Source organism: Chiloscyllium plagiosum, chromosome 43, assembly GCF_004010195.1.
Source record: "Chiloscyllium plagiosum isolate BGI_BamShark_2017 chromosome 43, ASM401019v2, whole genome shotgun sequence".
Classification (NCBI taxonomy): domain Eukaryota; kingdom Metazoa; phylum Chordata; class Chondrichthyes; order Orectolobiformes; family Hemiscylliidae; genus Chiloscyllium; species Chiloscyllium plagiosum.
In genome coordinates, this window is record NC_057752.1 from 12,324,545 (window position 1) to 12,339,840 (window position 15,296).

The 15,296-nt window shown below is 43.2% G+C and overlaps 1 protein-coding gene across 3 annotated transcripts in view; it reads right to left on the reverse strand.

Annotated features, from left to right (window-relative positions):
- Window positions 1-14,947, reverse strand: part of LOC122543385 (vitamin D3 receptor B-like) — a 310,459-nt gene extending 295,512 nt beyond the window's left edge. The window contains exon 1 of one of the 3 annotated variants that reach the window (XM_043682065.1): window positions 14,831-14,943. In XM_043682065.1, the coding sequence (XP_043538000.1) occupies window positions 14,831-14,898 (68 nt within the window). In that variant the 5' untranslated portion in view covers window positions 14,899-14,943. Of the gene's footprint in view, window positions 1-14,830 lie in introns of all 3 variants that reach the window. The other 2 variants (XM_043682066.1, XM_043682067.1) reach the window with 2 other exon arrangements.
- Between the last annotated feature and the right edge of the window lie 349 nt (window positions 14,948-15,296).

Consider the following 15,296-nt stretch of genomic DNA (forward strand, 5'->3'; position numbering starts at 1 on the left):
TTTTGGTACTGGTCCTCCTGGGAGCAGATGCGGCGGAGTCGAAGGAATTGGGAGAATGGGATGGCGTTTTTACAGGGGGCAGGATGGGAGGTGTAGTCCAGGTAGCTGTGGGAGTCGGTCGGTTTGTAGTAGATGTCCGTGTTGATTCGGTCGCCTGAGGGATATGGGCCGCTATCTCTTTGGAGGGATATGGGCCAAGTGCTGGTAAACAGGACAAGATTCATTTAGGATACCTGGTCAACATGGATGAGTTGGAACAAAGGGTCTGTTTCTGTGCTGTACATCTATGGCTCTAAGCTGAGAAATAATTAACAGGGACTGTTGACTAGTAGCAAAGAGCTATTAGAAACCAGGGACTGGAACTTTTCCATGTTACCAAAGTGCAACTTTCATTTTATGCAAGGCTGTAGTTCCATGCAAACTTTTAGCACCTATCCACCCTCTTATGCTAGCCCAATTCTGTACAGAATTGTAGACAGCTGTTGGGCCAACATAGTTGGTACTAATGCCATATTTAAAGCTGGCAAGTGCTCACAGCCTAGAGATGCTCAATGGTTAGACACTTATCCCAGACAAATTAAAACTTCTGTCTCAGGGACCAGGAGGCCCCATTGGGCAAAGTAGTGCAAAGAAGTGCTCTTCAGAACTGGCAGATGAGACCATAGCACTAGACCCTGCCAGCCTGATCTAGAGTTGCTACTGAGGTAGGTGCAGTCTGGAAAAACCCAGACATGCAGAAAGAAAGTCAATGACCTGCTGTGCTCCATGGTAAATGCCACCATCTTTCCACTGCTACCCAAATCATCTCCCACCAAGAGTGGTCACCTACTCACTTGCCTGCAACATCTTCCCTCAATCGTTCTCAACTACTTGCCCTGTAGTCTCCATTGCTAATTCACTCAACACCATGTTTTCTTCCAACCTGCACCAACAGCTGTGCCACCCACTTTCACTTCATCCCTCCCTCTACAAGAGAAAAAAAAAGGAGCTAGATATTGGTTCTTATCCCTGGAGAGAGATAGTGGTGCCATTAAGTATCAGCTAGAAGAGCCACACATTTGTTTCCACCCTGTTACCTTCAACCCTAAGAGTTGAAGCTGTGGAGGGTGTACCTACCTCTGGTGGGGTCACAGCATATCTGGACCCACTGGTCAGGATTGCTAGACCAAACCTCAGTCAGTCAGTTAGCTCTAATGTAAAGCAGACCCCCTCCACCCCAGTTGCAAGGCCTGGAAAAATGTTCAAAAGTGCAGTGGGGCAAAAATCAGAGGGCATTATGGGTACACAGATGAGATGTTTGTGTAAAGAAATTCCACTTTTCTACATATGATCACTTTTTAACCATTAGGTGAAAGAGTATCAATTGCAACTAATATTGGAAGATTCAAAGCCCACCCAAACTTCATGCTACATGTGCAATGGCCCAAGGTGGACAGCAGCTTCTACAACACTTGGGTAAGTGACTATGATTGCTACTTTGACACTAGACTCCATCTTTCTCAGCAGATGAACAGCTACTGCAATAGCAGGATTCACTCAGTGGGCAGCATGGTGGCAGTGGTTAGCACTGCTGCCTCACAGCACCAGTGACCTGGGTTCAATTCCCACCTCAGGCAACTGTGTTGAGTTTGCACACATTGTGTCTGGGTGGGTTTCCTCCAGGTGCTCTGGTTTCCTCCCAGTCCAAAAATGTGTAGTTAGGAGAACTGGCCGTGTTAATTTGCCTATAGTGTTAGGTGAAAAGACAAGTGTAGGGAAAGGTCTGGGTGGGTTGCTCTTGAGGGTCAGTGTGAACTTGTTGGGCAGAAGCACCTGTTTCCACATTAAGTGATCTGATCTAATGTGGCCAGGAATGCTGGGGCAAGAAATCGGATGGCACACTGAAGACTAGTGCTCATGGTACATAAAACATGTTTCAGCTTTGCTATATGGGTGACTATGTATAATGTTGCTCTTGGAGGGATCTCAAAGCCCCTCCCTCAAAGCACTGACCCCACTTATTCCATTTTCACCTACATTGTGAAAACAAGTGCTCAATGGAGGGTAACAGGGGAAAAAGTCTCAGGCTCAGCCTTTATCTGACAAGTGCCCCAAATTTGTCAAGCAACCCTGAACAGTGACTGACATTTGTGCAGATCCCAGACAGTCATCTTACAGATTGGTTGGACTGGACCCACAGGGCTAACAATGATTACTCCCTGGACTGCAGAGGTAGGACTCCTGGATGAGCTGCCAAAACCAACTCACCCCTAGAAGGATACCAGAGGCTATTCTGGATTTACTATGCTGAGAATCATTCCACCCCCTCCACTGAGAGGAGTACGGCTTTAGACATGGCCAGTTAAGAGTGTTTGCACCACATCCACAATTGGCATATAGGGCAGGTACAAAAGTGACTGAACTGCATTCAAATTAAAACACCCTCCTGAAGGACTGCTGACAAACAGCCAAGCTTGTGCTTTCCTATGCAAGTTCAACATGTGCACAAGTATGGTGAACCTTTATAACATGGCAGGGTAGGAGGTAGACAAGGTACCAAAATGCAAGATAAGGATTCCATGAGCATCTAGGTAGTATGGAGTGATCAACCAAACAGATGAGGTGCAGCCTGGTTCAGTTGAGAGAGAGTCTGCCCTTACATGTAAAGGGCCCTTGCAGTAGCATTCCAAGGAGAGATACAGTGTAATATAGAAGTTCACCATTAAAGTGCATAGTGTTATTATAAATGAATCAGATGTTATCATTGACAGGTCAGATACCAGAATTTCTGGAGATGGAGGTGCGCAACTGCTCTGGTTTCTTCCCACAATCCAAAAAGTGCAGGTTAGGTGAATTAGCAAAGGGGTAAATGTAGGGTAATGAGTCTGGGTGGGTTGCACTTTGGCAGGTTGGTGTGGACTTGTTGGGCCAAAGGGTCTGTTTCCACACTAATCTAAAAACACTTGCCTTGAGATGTTTATACCAGGTATCCAAAAATAGAGGAAGTCTGTAAAAACAAGTGGCAAGCTAGATTTACATAGTTCCTGCTGTGGAGAAAGTGAAGACTGCAGATCAGAAAGTAGTGCTGGAGATCAGAGAAGAGAGTGGTGCTGAAAAAGCACAGCAGGTTAGGCAGCATCCAAGGAGCAGGAGAGTGGATATTTCAGGCAAAAGCCCATCAGGAATAGCACCTGCTGTTACTTCTATCCTGGGAATTAATGTCTAGTTTCTACCCAGCAGTGGGACAGCACATTAAATGGAGGAGAGATTAGGTTAGTAATTAAAGTGATAATGAGGGTTAATATTGGTTTATTATTGTAGATCCAACCAAGGATTAGCCATTTGCAAGTCTGGGAACATTAGTTTAATTGAGTCACAGCACAGAAATGGATGAGTGTCAAGTAAATTCTCATTTGAATTTAGCACTGAAAGAAACTTAGTCATAAAAACTGTGCTAAAACTGAAGTGTAATAATTAGGGCAGAGTTGGTTTGGAGCAGATGGGGGAATATGTAGCAGAAAGAGCAACTGAGGAACAATGGCAGATATTTAAGAGTCCTAGATGCTCAAGAGATGTGGCCCAGTCAGGAAGACTAACTGATAAAGGATAGCACCAGATTGAAAGTAGTAATATTCAATGTGGCAGATTAGCTGCAAATCAGGATTGGGGAAGTTTTAAAAGCCAAAGAAATTATCCAAAAGCAAAGGAATACAAAAAAAACTGGGGGCAAGCTGGCTTGCCTCTTCTATAAGAGGATAAAGCTGAAGTGAACACAGAAAAAGGTTGGGGAAATGGTGAAGAACTAGAAACAGCACAGGAATTGAAAAGGAGGTATACAAGGAGCAATCTTCTAGGAATCCTTCATTCAGGCAAGTTAGGGGATTAGAAACTTAATGTAACATCTTTATTCATGAAGGAGGCAGACAAGATAGATACTATGGCCAGTTAGCTTAACATCCACCATTGGATGATTTTCCTGGTCTACATTATAAATTGAGGATTTTAAAGAGTGCACAATAAAACAGAATCAGCATGGCTTAATGCAAAGTCATGTGACAAAATTTGTTACAGTTCAGATACTGAGCAGGACAGATTATTAGTAATGCTTGTTTAAAAGTCCCACCATCGACTAGGAGCCCATGGTGTTGCTTCTTTGTGAAGTAAGATGTAATAGATAGAGGACAGTGAACATGGGTGCCATTTTCAGAATGGCAACCTGTAATAATGGAGTATGTGAGAAGTGAATGTGCTATCACCAAATTTGTGGATGACAAAAGTAGTGAGGATGCCAGCAGAAACTTGGAGATGCCATATGTAAAAAAAATTGGTTTGGCAGAAGTAGAAGAGCTGAGTACCATGTGTGGGAAAAGACTACAGAAAGTTGTAGCAGAGTGTTTTTGGGTTCTCAAACATGAATCAAAACCCATAACATCCAGGTTTAGGAGGTATGGAGAAGGCAAAATGGAATGTTGGTCTTTATTTCAAAAGGGTAAAGTAGGAAAAGTATTTTAAACAAAAAAATTATACCACTGAATACTGAACAGTTTTGGTCCCCTTATCCAAGGGGAGGCATACTGGTACTGTATCATTCCAAAGGCTTACTACATCAATATCATAGTAATGCCCGAAACGTCGATTCTCCTGTTCCCTAGATGCTGCCTGACCTGCTGCGCTTTTCCAGCAACACATTTCCATCTCTGATCTCCAGCATCTGCAGACCTCACTTTTCCCTACATCAATATCATAGGTGAATGATCTGACAAGTATGTTGGGCCTAAACTCATTGAAGATTAGAGATAGATTAGTGGATTGACAAGAGGCTGTATCCCCTCATGGGATAAGTCTAGGGCCACAGGGCATAATTTGAGTATGCAGTCACCATTTAGGACATGACAAATTTTGTAAGGTAATTAATCTCAAATTCCTTTACTAGAAGTGGCTGGGTGATTAAGATTCAGGGATGAGGCACAGATTTTAAGTTAAAGGGAATCAAGGGCAAAGGTAGCATCCCATGCTAGTCAGTCAGGGGGCTTGGACACTTTGGGACTGAATCCGGACTGTCTACCCAAAAACAAACAACCAGTGTCAAGCAGTCATTACATGTCTTGACTGTTCCTGCTTGGAGAGTTTCTCAGAGTGAGCACAGGCATGAGGGGGAGTGGATAGAACAGCACTCACTGTTGGCACAGATGGGGAGGTGCCCCAAGTGACTGAGTGGACAGCTCAGATGACATGCAGGATGAGTAGTGTTGGAGTGGAGGAGTGCAAGTGAGGAATGATGTTGCAGGGAATGGAATGGCAAGAGCTGGAGCCTTGAGTGGGAGGGGAGTGTAGTAGTAGAAGTTGGAAATATTGGAGAGAAGCTGCTGTTTAAACTGGCAGATTAGAAAAGGACTGAACTTCAGTGCAGAGCATTCCTCCAGGCAAAGACTGCACTAAGCTGGATGGCAATCTTGAACCAGGCTGGCATAGTGGCCTCCACTGGTGGTCCTAGAGAGGCCCAAGTCCTGCATCTGCAGGATCCTGTCCAATGGGACCTTCAGATCCTTGCCTGCAATGCAGGGAATGAGGGACACCATTGAGTGAGCTAGATTATGGAGACATTTGGTTAGATACAAGAAATTTAGCAGGGCTTCTATGAAAAGACAAAAATAAAACTCAAGCCAAAAAGATTCAGCCCAAGTAATGAAGTGTAGGAGGAAGCAAGTATTCTAATTGAAAGTTTGGAGCAGTTCAATATTTATTGTTTTGTTCTGCACTCACTGGTTTCAACCCCACTAATCCTATAGATCAAGCCACTGCCCCAGTGTTGTATCCACTTTCCCCTCCTGCCTGCACCCCCCCCACCCCCAATATTAACAGGGGGACTCCAATCAGGTGTGGGGAGAATGACCAAATGGGATTGTTCCTACCTACAATTTGTTAAGCATGAACAATTATGGTATTCTGGGGTGTAAGAGGACCTCAGAGGAACAAAAAGTCACTTACCTATAGTTTTCTAGAAACCAGGTTGGCAAAGAACCAGTCCCGTATCAGGTCAATTCACTTATTCAGTGACAGAAAACATCTCACTATGCCATGAGATGTAACTTTCACATTTGAAAGTGGTACAGGATTTTATAATCTAGAAGTGACATAAGTCGTAACTGAAAAATCCTTCAAACTAAAGTGGTTTACAAAGTTTTCCATACTTTCAAACACCTTCCTGAAGGGCTCATGCCCAAAATGTCAATTCTCCTGCTCCTTGGATGCTGCCTGACCTGCTGTGCTTTTCTAGCAAACATTCATTCAGTTCCATACCTTCAAGTAACCTGGCCTCTGCACCAAGGGCAGTCAACAGCAGCCAAAGGGAGTTTTTTTTAAACTAGGCAGCCACTAGCCTTATCTTTCTACTGATCCAAAGAATACACAAGTAGTCAAAAAAAAGTGTATAGATAAAGCAAGCAGCTATGAACTGCAAAAGTAGAGTATCCATCAGATAGTCTGGTCAGTTACTATGCTGCTAGAAGCAAGCCAAGTCTCAGACCACTGAAGTAACAAAACAGCAAGATGGAAAGGACTAGCTGTTGAGGGACCAAACGTCAGGAAGGTATGCTCCATGTACAATAGGCCTAACTCATCTATCAAGTGTAAAAATGTTTGTGTAGTTCAAACAATCTGATTGAATTTTATTAGAGTTACCCTCCCTGCCAGAATACTATTATCTCAAAATCAGCTTCAGCAATGAAGTTCGTCTCACCTTGACAATGTTGAAAGCTTTAGTAATAGCAGACTTGTTCCAAAATATGTACACAAAGCAACAATTGGATCTGGATACAAACTAGGTTGCAAAGAAATTCCATACCAAGGCTAGGTTTAGCAAAAGCAGTGTTCTGCCAGAGGTGAAAACAAGATAGATAACACAAGGAATGTATTGGTGTGGGATGTTCAGGCATCCAAGTGGGTGGAATGAAGTTTTGAAACTGACAAGCCATCAGAAGAATCAAGGACATAAGTGGGACTAGAAAAACTAATTAAACCTGATAAACAGTGCTGTTACCTAGCCTGGACTTCTACCTTGCAGAGGGTCATTACCAGCTCTGACATCTCTCCTGGCCACAATCCCAAACTTTCTACAAGGACTAACCTCACCTGGAATTTGCTTCCTCTATAACCAAAAAAGACATATGTAGCCCTATTAATTCACTCCCAAGTGTAGTCCACTTGTCACAACCAGTAATACTGAAGGCTCTAAGTCACATGCCATTCTTAGTTGCAATTCCATGTTCTATTAGAAGAAAACATGCCTTAGTATCTCAACTTGCAGGTCCTTCTTTATACCTGCCACAGAAGGAGTCCTCAACAACCTGACCAAGATACCAAGTCAAGTGCATCCAGCCCTGGCCTTTTGGACTTTGGAGTCAGTTGAATGCTTAAAAACTATTTAAGGTAAAAGGGATATGGAACAAAAAAGTAGACGTACACAGTTCAACCACAACATAACTAAGGTGGTAGAACAGGTTCAACAGGATGAACAACCTACTCACTATTCTATGCACATTGAAGGAGCAGAATCACACTGAAGAGCCAGCCTCAGATGCCATCATCTCCAGTTAGAGGGAGATATGTATAGCATGGAATTGGACTGAAGGGTCTTTCATCCATGCTGACCAGATATCCAACCTAATTAGTCCCATTTGCCAGCACTTGAGCCTTTGCCTCTAAACCCTTCTATTCATATCTATTCAGGTGCCTTTTAAGTGTTGCAGTTGTACCAGCCCCCATCACTTCCTCAGGTAGCTTATTCTATACATGCACTGTCTGCATGAAAACATTGCCTCTTTGGTCTCATCTTTTCCTTCTCACCCCAAACATATGCCCTCTAGTTCTGGACTCCAACCCCAGAGAAAGACTGTCAATTTACCCTATCCATGCCCCTCATGATTTTATAAGCCTCCAAGGTCACCCCTCAGCCCCCATGAAAAAGATAGCCCCAGCCTATTCAGCTTGTCTATTAACTAAATCCTCCAACCCCAGCAGCATCACTGCAAGTCTTTTGATCCTTTCAAGTTTCACAACCACCTTTGATAGGAAGGCCAGAATTGCATACAATATTCCAAAACTAGAATAACCAGTGTCCTGTACAGCCACAACATGACCTCTAACTCCTATACTCAGTATTGACCAATAAAGGAAAGCATACCAAGTACCTTCTTCACTATCCTAACTACTGAGGAAACACTTGTTACATTCTTGAACACTTGAATATTGATCCCTCAACCTACATCAATAAGATGCTGACAATTGTCTCAATGAGAAACATTACTAGGCTCCTGTGACATGACAGGGCACCAGCTTAGGTGTCCTCCTTTGGAGGAGCAGCACTTTGGGAGGATATATAAATAAAAGGCATGATACAAGTTGTTTATTCTATAGGACTGCAATTGCAGCTCAGATGAATTTTGATAGTAATCTCATTGAATTAGGAGATATTTGTTATATGACAACTATGACTTCAGACTAACCTAAAGATTAAAAAAGTTTCCACTCCTTGCTGTTTCAATGATTAGGCACACTGCTTTTCCACAAGTCATTTAAATTATCTTCTGGACAGTACATTAGCATTATGCTAGTCATTCAGTTAACACCTTTTTTTTAAAAAAAAAAGTGTTGTACATTTAAATTGCATATTTACTTTTAGAGTCAGACCTACAGCACAGACAGGCCCTTTGGCTCCAACCCCAAAAGGTTAGGGCCATTTCCTTCTAAACCTTTCCTATTGACAATCTGACTGACTCAATATTGTTAATGCACCTGCCTCAACCACTTCCACAACAGCTCATTCCATATGCTGACCACCCTGTGAAAACATTGTCCCTCAGGTTCCCTTTATTCTTTAACCTTAAACTGATGCCCTCTAGTCCTCAATTCACCAACCCTGGGAAAAGTCAGTGTATTCACCCTATCTATGCCTCATGATCTTATATGAACCTAGAGTCCTAGCAACATTGTTAATTTCTTCTGCACACTTTCCAGTTTAAGAACATTCTTCCTATAAGGTGACCAAAACTGAACACAATACTCCAAGTGCAACCTCAATGTCTGTACAACTGCAAATAAACACTTTCCAACTTCTATACTCAATGCCCTGACCAATTGAAGCCCAGTGTGCCAAAAGCTTCAATGCCCAGTCTACCTGTGATGCCACTGTCAGATAACATGCACCTGGAACTCCAAGGTTCCTCTGTTCCACCACACTCAAGGCCCTACCATTCACTATGACAATGTGCCACATGAGGCTGCTGCATAAGATAAGGATGCATGGCATTAGGGGTAGAGTATTAGCATGGATAGAGGATTAGTTGACTGTCAGGAAGCAAAGAGTGGGGATAAGCAAGTGCTGTTCTGGCTGGCAATCAGTGACTAGTGGTGTGCCTCAAGGATCAGTGTGGAGACCACAAATATTTACAATTTATATAAATGATTGAGTTGGGACCACATGTACAGTACCAAAGTTTGCCAGCAACATGAGCAGCAGAGCAAAGTGTGCAGAGGACCATAGATACAGAGTGGGCAACTGTATGGCAGATAGAATACAGTGTTAGTAAATGTGAAGTCATACATTTTGTATGGAGTAACAGCAAAACAGATTACTTAAATGGTAAAAAGTTGCAGCATGCAGATTTGTAGAGGGACCTGGGGTGTCCTTGTGTGTGAATCACAGAAGGTCAGTCTGCAGGTATAACAGGTAATTAGGGAGGCAAATGGAATTCCATCCATCATTGCTAAAGAGGCTGCGTTTAAAAGCAGAGGGGTAATGTTACAGCCATACAAGGTGCTGGTGAGATAGCACCTGGAGGAATGTGTGCAGATTTGGTCTCCTTAAGAGTAAATGGCAGGGATGCAAAAGAGACTCACTAGGTTGATTCTGGCTTAGGAGGAGAGACTGAGCAGATTGGGATTATATTTATTGGAAGTAGGAATGGGGGGGAAAAAAAAAGATAAAATAGATAGGATGTTTCCATTGTAGGTGAAACTCTGACAAGAGGGCATGGCCTCAAGATTAGAGGAAGCAGGTTCAGAACTGAATGGAGAAGGAAGTTCTTCACCCAGAGGGTTGTTAATCTAAGGAATTCCTTGCCCAGGGAAGGGTGGACACTACATCAGTAATTGCTTTTAAAGCAAAAAGCTAAATCCTTTACTTTTTTGAAGTAAAGGAAGGGATATGGTGAAAACGTGGGTAAATGGAGTGGAGCCATGATCTTAGTGGCTGAGCAGGCTTGAAGGGCTAGATTGCGTACTCCTGATTCTGTGTTCTTATGAAACTCCTACATTGATTTGACTTTCCAAAAATCAAGTCCTCACTCATCTGTATTAAACTATTTGCCATTTCTCAACCCACATCCCTAGCTGACCAAGGTCCTGCTGCAATTTCTAATAGCCTTCCTCACTGTCCACAATGCTCCCTATTTTAGGGTCATCTGCAAAATTTGCCTTGTGTTATCTATATCAATAATTTGTATGAGAAAGAATAATAGAGTCAGAGTCAGTTATACAGCATGGAAACAGACCCTTCAGTCCAACTGGTCTATGCTGACCAGATATTTAATCTAGTCCCATTTGCCAGCACTTAGCCCATATCCTTCAACCCTTCTATTCAGAAACCCATCCAGATGTCTAAGGCATTTAGTTGTACTAGGCTCCACAGCTTTGTCAGGCAGCTCATTCCATACATGCACCACCCTCTGAAAAACATTGCCCCTTAGGTCCCTTTTATATATTCTATATTCTTTCCTTCATCTTAAAACCATGCCTTCTCATTCTGGACTCCCAAACTCAGAAGCCACATCTGTTTACCCTATCCATGCCCCTTTATTTTGAGCCCCTAAAGATCAACCCTCAGCCTCTGACAAAAAACAGCCAGCACTGACCAGAGGTACAGCACTAGTCACAGGCCTCCTGTCTGAAGGCACTTTCCACCATTACCCTCAGCTTCCTACTATCAAGCCAATTGTGTCCAATTTGCCAGATCCTGCAATTCCATACAACCCAACCTTCCAAAGCAACCTACATATGGAACCTTAAAGCTTTACTGAAAAATCAATGTACAGTAGACTAAATCTACTGCCCTGCCCACAACCTTTTGTTGGTTTCTAGACCAAAAGGAACCAAAACTAAGTCATTCTAAACAAATGACCAAAGCTAAAATTTAATATTACATTCCATGACACAGCAATCCTGTTGCTATGAAGTCTGCATCTTATGATTCTGCTCCACAACCACAAGTGATCCCAAATAAGCCTGTTGGATGAGAACCTGGTATTGGTTATTTTTAAACTCAACCTTCCTGGTCACTTCAAAAGTAGTTTCACAAATTTTAGGGGCATGATCTCACAGCCATACTGACTAATCAAACCTGGTCTTTCCAAAAAAAAAAATGTACATCTTATTCCTCAAATCTTGAGGTATCCCATTTCCTCCAAATGGAGGAATCAATGGCAGCCCTGGATGGAGCCCACCACAATATTTTTTACTTTTAACAGAGTTTGTTTTTGCTGCGACAGGAGACAAACAGACTGACCCAAAATGGGTGGCATTAGAATTGTCACCTCCACTCCCAAAATGTGGGAAACAAAGTGATTAGTGTTAAGTTGCTCTTCAGCTCTTTCTCCAAATGAAGTTTAGCACAAGAAACAAATTGTGCATGATACATTAAAATGATGCCTACAAAACTTGAATGTCATGGTGATCATCAAGTTTGCAGACAAAAATTGTCATGGTGGTAATTCAAGAGATAGCCTTAGATTAGAGGATTAAACAGGCTAGATAAAAACTGTAGACACTAAAATCAAACAAAAACAGAAGTTGCTGGAGAGACTCAGCAGGTCTGGCAGCATCTGTGAAGAGAAATCAAAGTTAAATGTTTCACATCCAGTGATCCATCCTTAGCTGATAGGAGCTAGGAAAGTGTTGGTTTAGATGCACAAGATAGGATGAAGGAGGGAGAAAAGAGAAGAGAAAAATGTCAAAGAGGGTGTTGCTGGAAAAACAGGCCAGGCAGCATACAAGTATGAGAATTGACATTTTGGGCACAAGTCCTTCATCAGGAAGGTGGAAGAGGGGGTGATAGGTCAGGGGGAGGGTGGAGCAGATTGGGTGGGAAGATTAGAGATGGAAATGTGTTGCTGGAAAAGTGCAGCAGGTCAGGCAGCATCTAGGGAACAGGAGAATCGACGTTTCGGGCATTAGCCCTTCTTCAGGAATGGGAAGATTGACAAGTCAAGAGGATGGTGCCAAGTTGGAGGGTTAGATTGCAGGAGGGGGGCGGGGTGGAAGAATAAGAGATTGAGAAACTAGAAGTCTGCTGATTGGAAACTAGTGAACTCAATGTCCCCTCTACCCCACCTCATCCAATTCTCCAACTTGGAAAAAAGTCAAGAGGGTGGTGCCATCTACCAGTTAACCCCCATCTATCACCTTCTCCCATTCCCAGTGAAGGGTAGAGGTCTAATGTAGACAAACATGGGTACTGCAGATGCTGGAGATCAGAGTCAAGATTAGAGTGGTGCTGGAAAAGCATAGCAGGTCTGGCAGCATCTGAGGAGCAAGACTTGGCTGTTCCTCAGATGCTGCCTGACCTGCTTTGCCCAAAGTGTATTCTGGATTAGTGGTGCTGGAAGAGTACAGCAGTTCAGGCAGCATCCAGGGAGCTTCGAAATCGACGTTTCGGGCAAAAGCCCTTCATCAGGAATAAAGGCAGTGAGCCTGAAGCGTGGAGAGATGTAGACTACTCCACTGATGCTGTCTGACCTACTGCACTTTTCCAGCACTACCCACTTGGACTCCATCTGCAGTCCTCACTTTTTCCAGGTGAGGTGGGGGTGAGAAGTAATTAGTAGGTATACAGCCTAGAGAGAAAAGAACAGTTGGACAGAAACAAGTTGATAATCTGACTGGAAAGGTGAATAGCTATTAATGGAGATTGTTAGTGGCTAACAATAGGTCGTGTTTAATGATAGACTGAGATAACAAGGCCTGGTGTGTGATGGGGGTCGAGGCCATGAGAGAGAGTTCAGGCCATAACATTAGGAAACTTTAAGTATAGAGGGCTGCAGGCAGATAATGTGTTTTTGTTTGATATAACTAGGCTGACCAGCAGAAGACAAAATTCACTCAAGCAATTTAATTATACTAGGCTCCACAACTTCCTCCAGTAGAATTCACCAAGGGTGAGGCACTTGGTAGTGGAATTAGTGAACAGTAGGACCCTAGGCAACAGCAAGGATCAGAGGGACCATGTCTATGCCTACTAGCCTCCAAGGTAGAAGGGGTAGATAGTGATTAAGTTGGCACTTGTTAGCTGAAGCCTAGAGTTTAGACTAGAGGGGCTATGCTGGAACTGTAAAAAATATTGGTTAGGCCACAGCTTGTATTGTGTGGAGTTAGAGATTATATTGCATTGGAGGGGGCATGGAGGAGAAAGTGAGGACTGCAGATGCTGGAGATCAGAGCTGAATGCATTGCTGGAAAAGCATAGCAGGTCAGGCAACATCCAAGGAGCAGGAGAATCGACATTTCAGGCACAAGCCCTTCTTCAGGAAAGGCTCATGCCCGAAACATCAATTCTCCTGCTCCTTAGATGCTGCCTGGCCTGCTGCGCTTTCCCAGCAACACATTTTCAGCATGGAAGACATTACCCAGGATGTTGCCAGGGCTAGAATGTTTTAGTTATTGAGAGAAATTGGATAGACTGGAGTTATTTGCATTATAGTTACAGATTAAGAGGCATGAGAATGATGACTTACATGCATAACATAAGGGGCACAGATAGGGTAGACAGGAACTGCTCCTTGGCAGTTGGAGAACACTAGTTGAGACAGTAGGTTGAGACAGAACTTTTCACCTTGTAGTGGCAATTTGAAACTCCTACCTGCAAAGGGTAGGAGAGACAAGCCCTCAACACTAAAGCATTGAGATGTACATTCACAACAGGCCAAGTGTCAGGGAGAGAGATCAGACTAGTTAGGGAATTGCTATTGACTAGCAGACTCGATGGGACAAGAGGCCTTATTCTATGCAGTAGACCTCTGACAAATCAAAACATGCAAACTGCTGATTTCAAGAAGGATCCAATCCACAAAAACCTTCAAATGTGATAACCTTTCAAACATTTTTACTTCTAAAGAGTGAAACAGTTACCTGAAACCATTGTTGTATAGCAAGTAAGCTGCAAGTACTAAAGATGGACTGATCTCTGAAGGGTTAGTTTAGATTTAAACAGACTGCTCTATCATGCTCTTGACATAGTCAGGGCGGTTAAGATTTTAACAACTCCGTTGCTCAAACACTCCTAAATTGAAATGTTTCCTAACGTTAGGGGTGCTGACAAGGTCTTCATTTGTTGACATTTGGCTCCGAGACAAATCCAAACTAAACTGACATTTTAGGTGGGCAGGTAAGAATTTAGAAAAATAAAAAAAATAAAAAATTGGATTGTCAAAACGTGACAAATATGAAGCAAAAGTAAATATTCAAAACGAGTATAAGAACTTTGAGTTCACTTCACGGGCACGAAATGGATCTCACCCAACAGTTAACTTTGTGGCACTTCTCAAACTCCAAAACGAGTACTCATTCCTCACCCACTAGACACCCACTTTGGTACTCCACCCCCACAAGATGGTCCTGGGGCATTAACCCTATCACTACCGCGGGCAGGCCTCGTCCATATGACCTTGCTCTCTTGGCGCACCCGTTGCTAAAACAATCAGTGCTCTCGTTGCTCCGATCACCGTCACTGTCCGCTCATCACCACCTCGCTTACACAGCTCAGCCTATCATGAAAAGGAGCCATGATTCCGAATCCACTTACCACCTAAACAGGTAGCACCGTCTCCCTTCAGAAACCCGCTGTCCAACCCTTACCCCCCGAAGAAACATTCACTCAAAGTCGCTCCCACTCGATCGCTTTTCACTGACTGGACTTCGGCGCTGAACCCACCCACTTCACATACCATTGGTCAATCCTGTTGAGAAACGTTCAATACGAACAAGGTATATTAGGACTCTCGTCAGCCATTAGGCAATAATTCTGTCAATCAGAAAGGCGAGCGGCGGTAGGCTACATGATCTCGTGGAAAGGGGTGTGTTCGTGCGTCACGAGGAAGGAGCAGCCAGAAAAAGTAAACAGTTCAAATTGGAGACTTTCCAGCCTTAAAGGTTTCGTTACACTAAATATTTACATCGTTTAATTGAAGCTTTCTTTCACAAATGTACATAGAAGGAGGGGGCTCGTGAATGAGGGGAAGACGGATTGGAGAAGGAGAAGACTGAGGAAT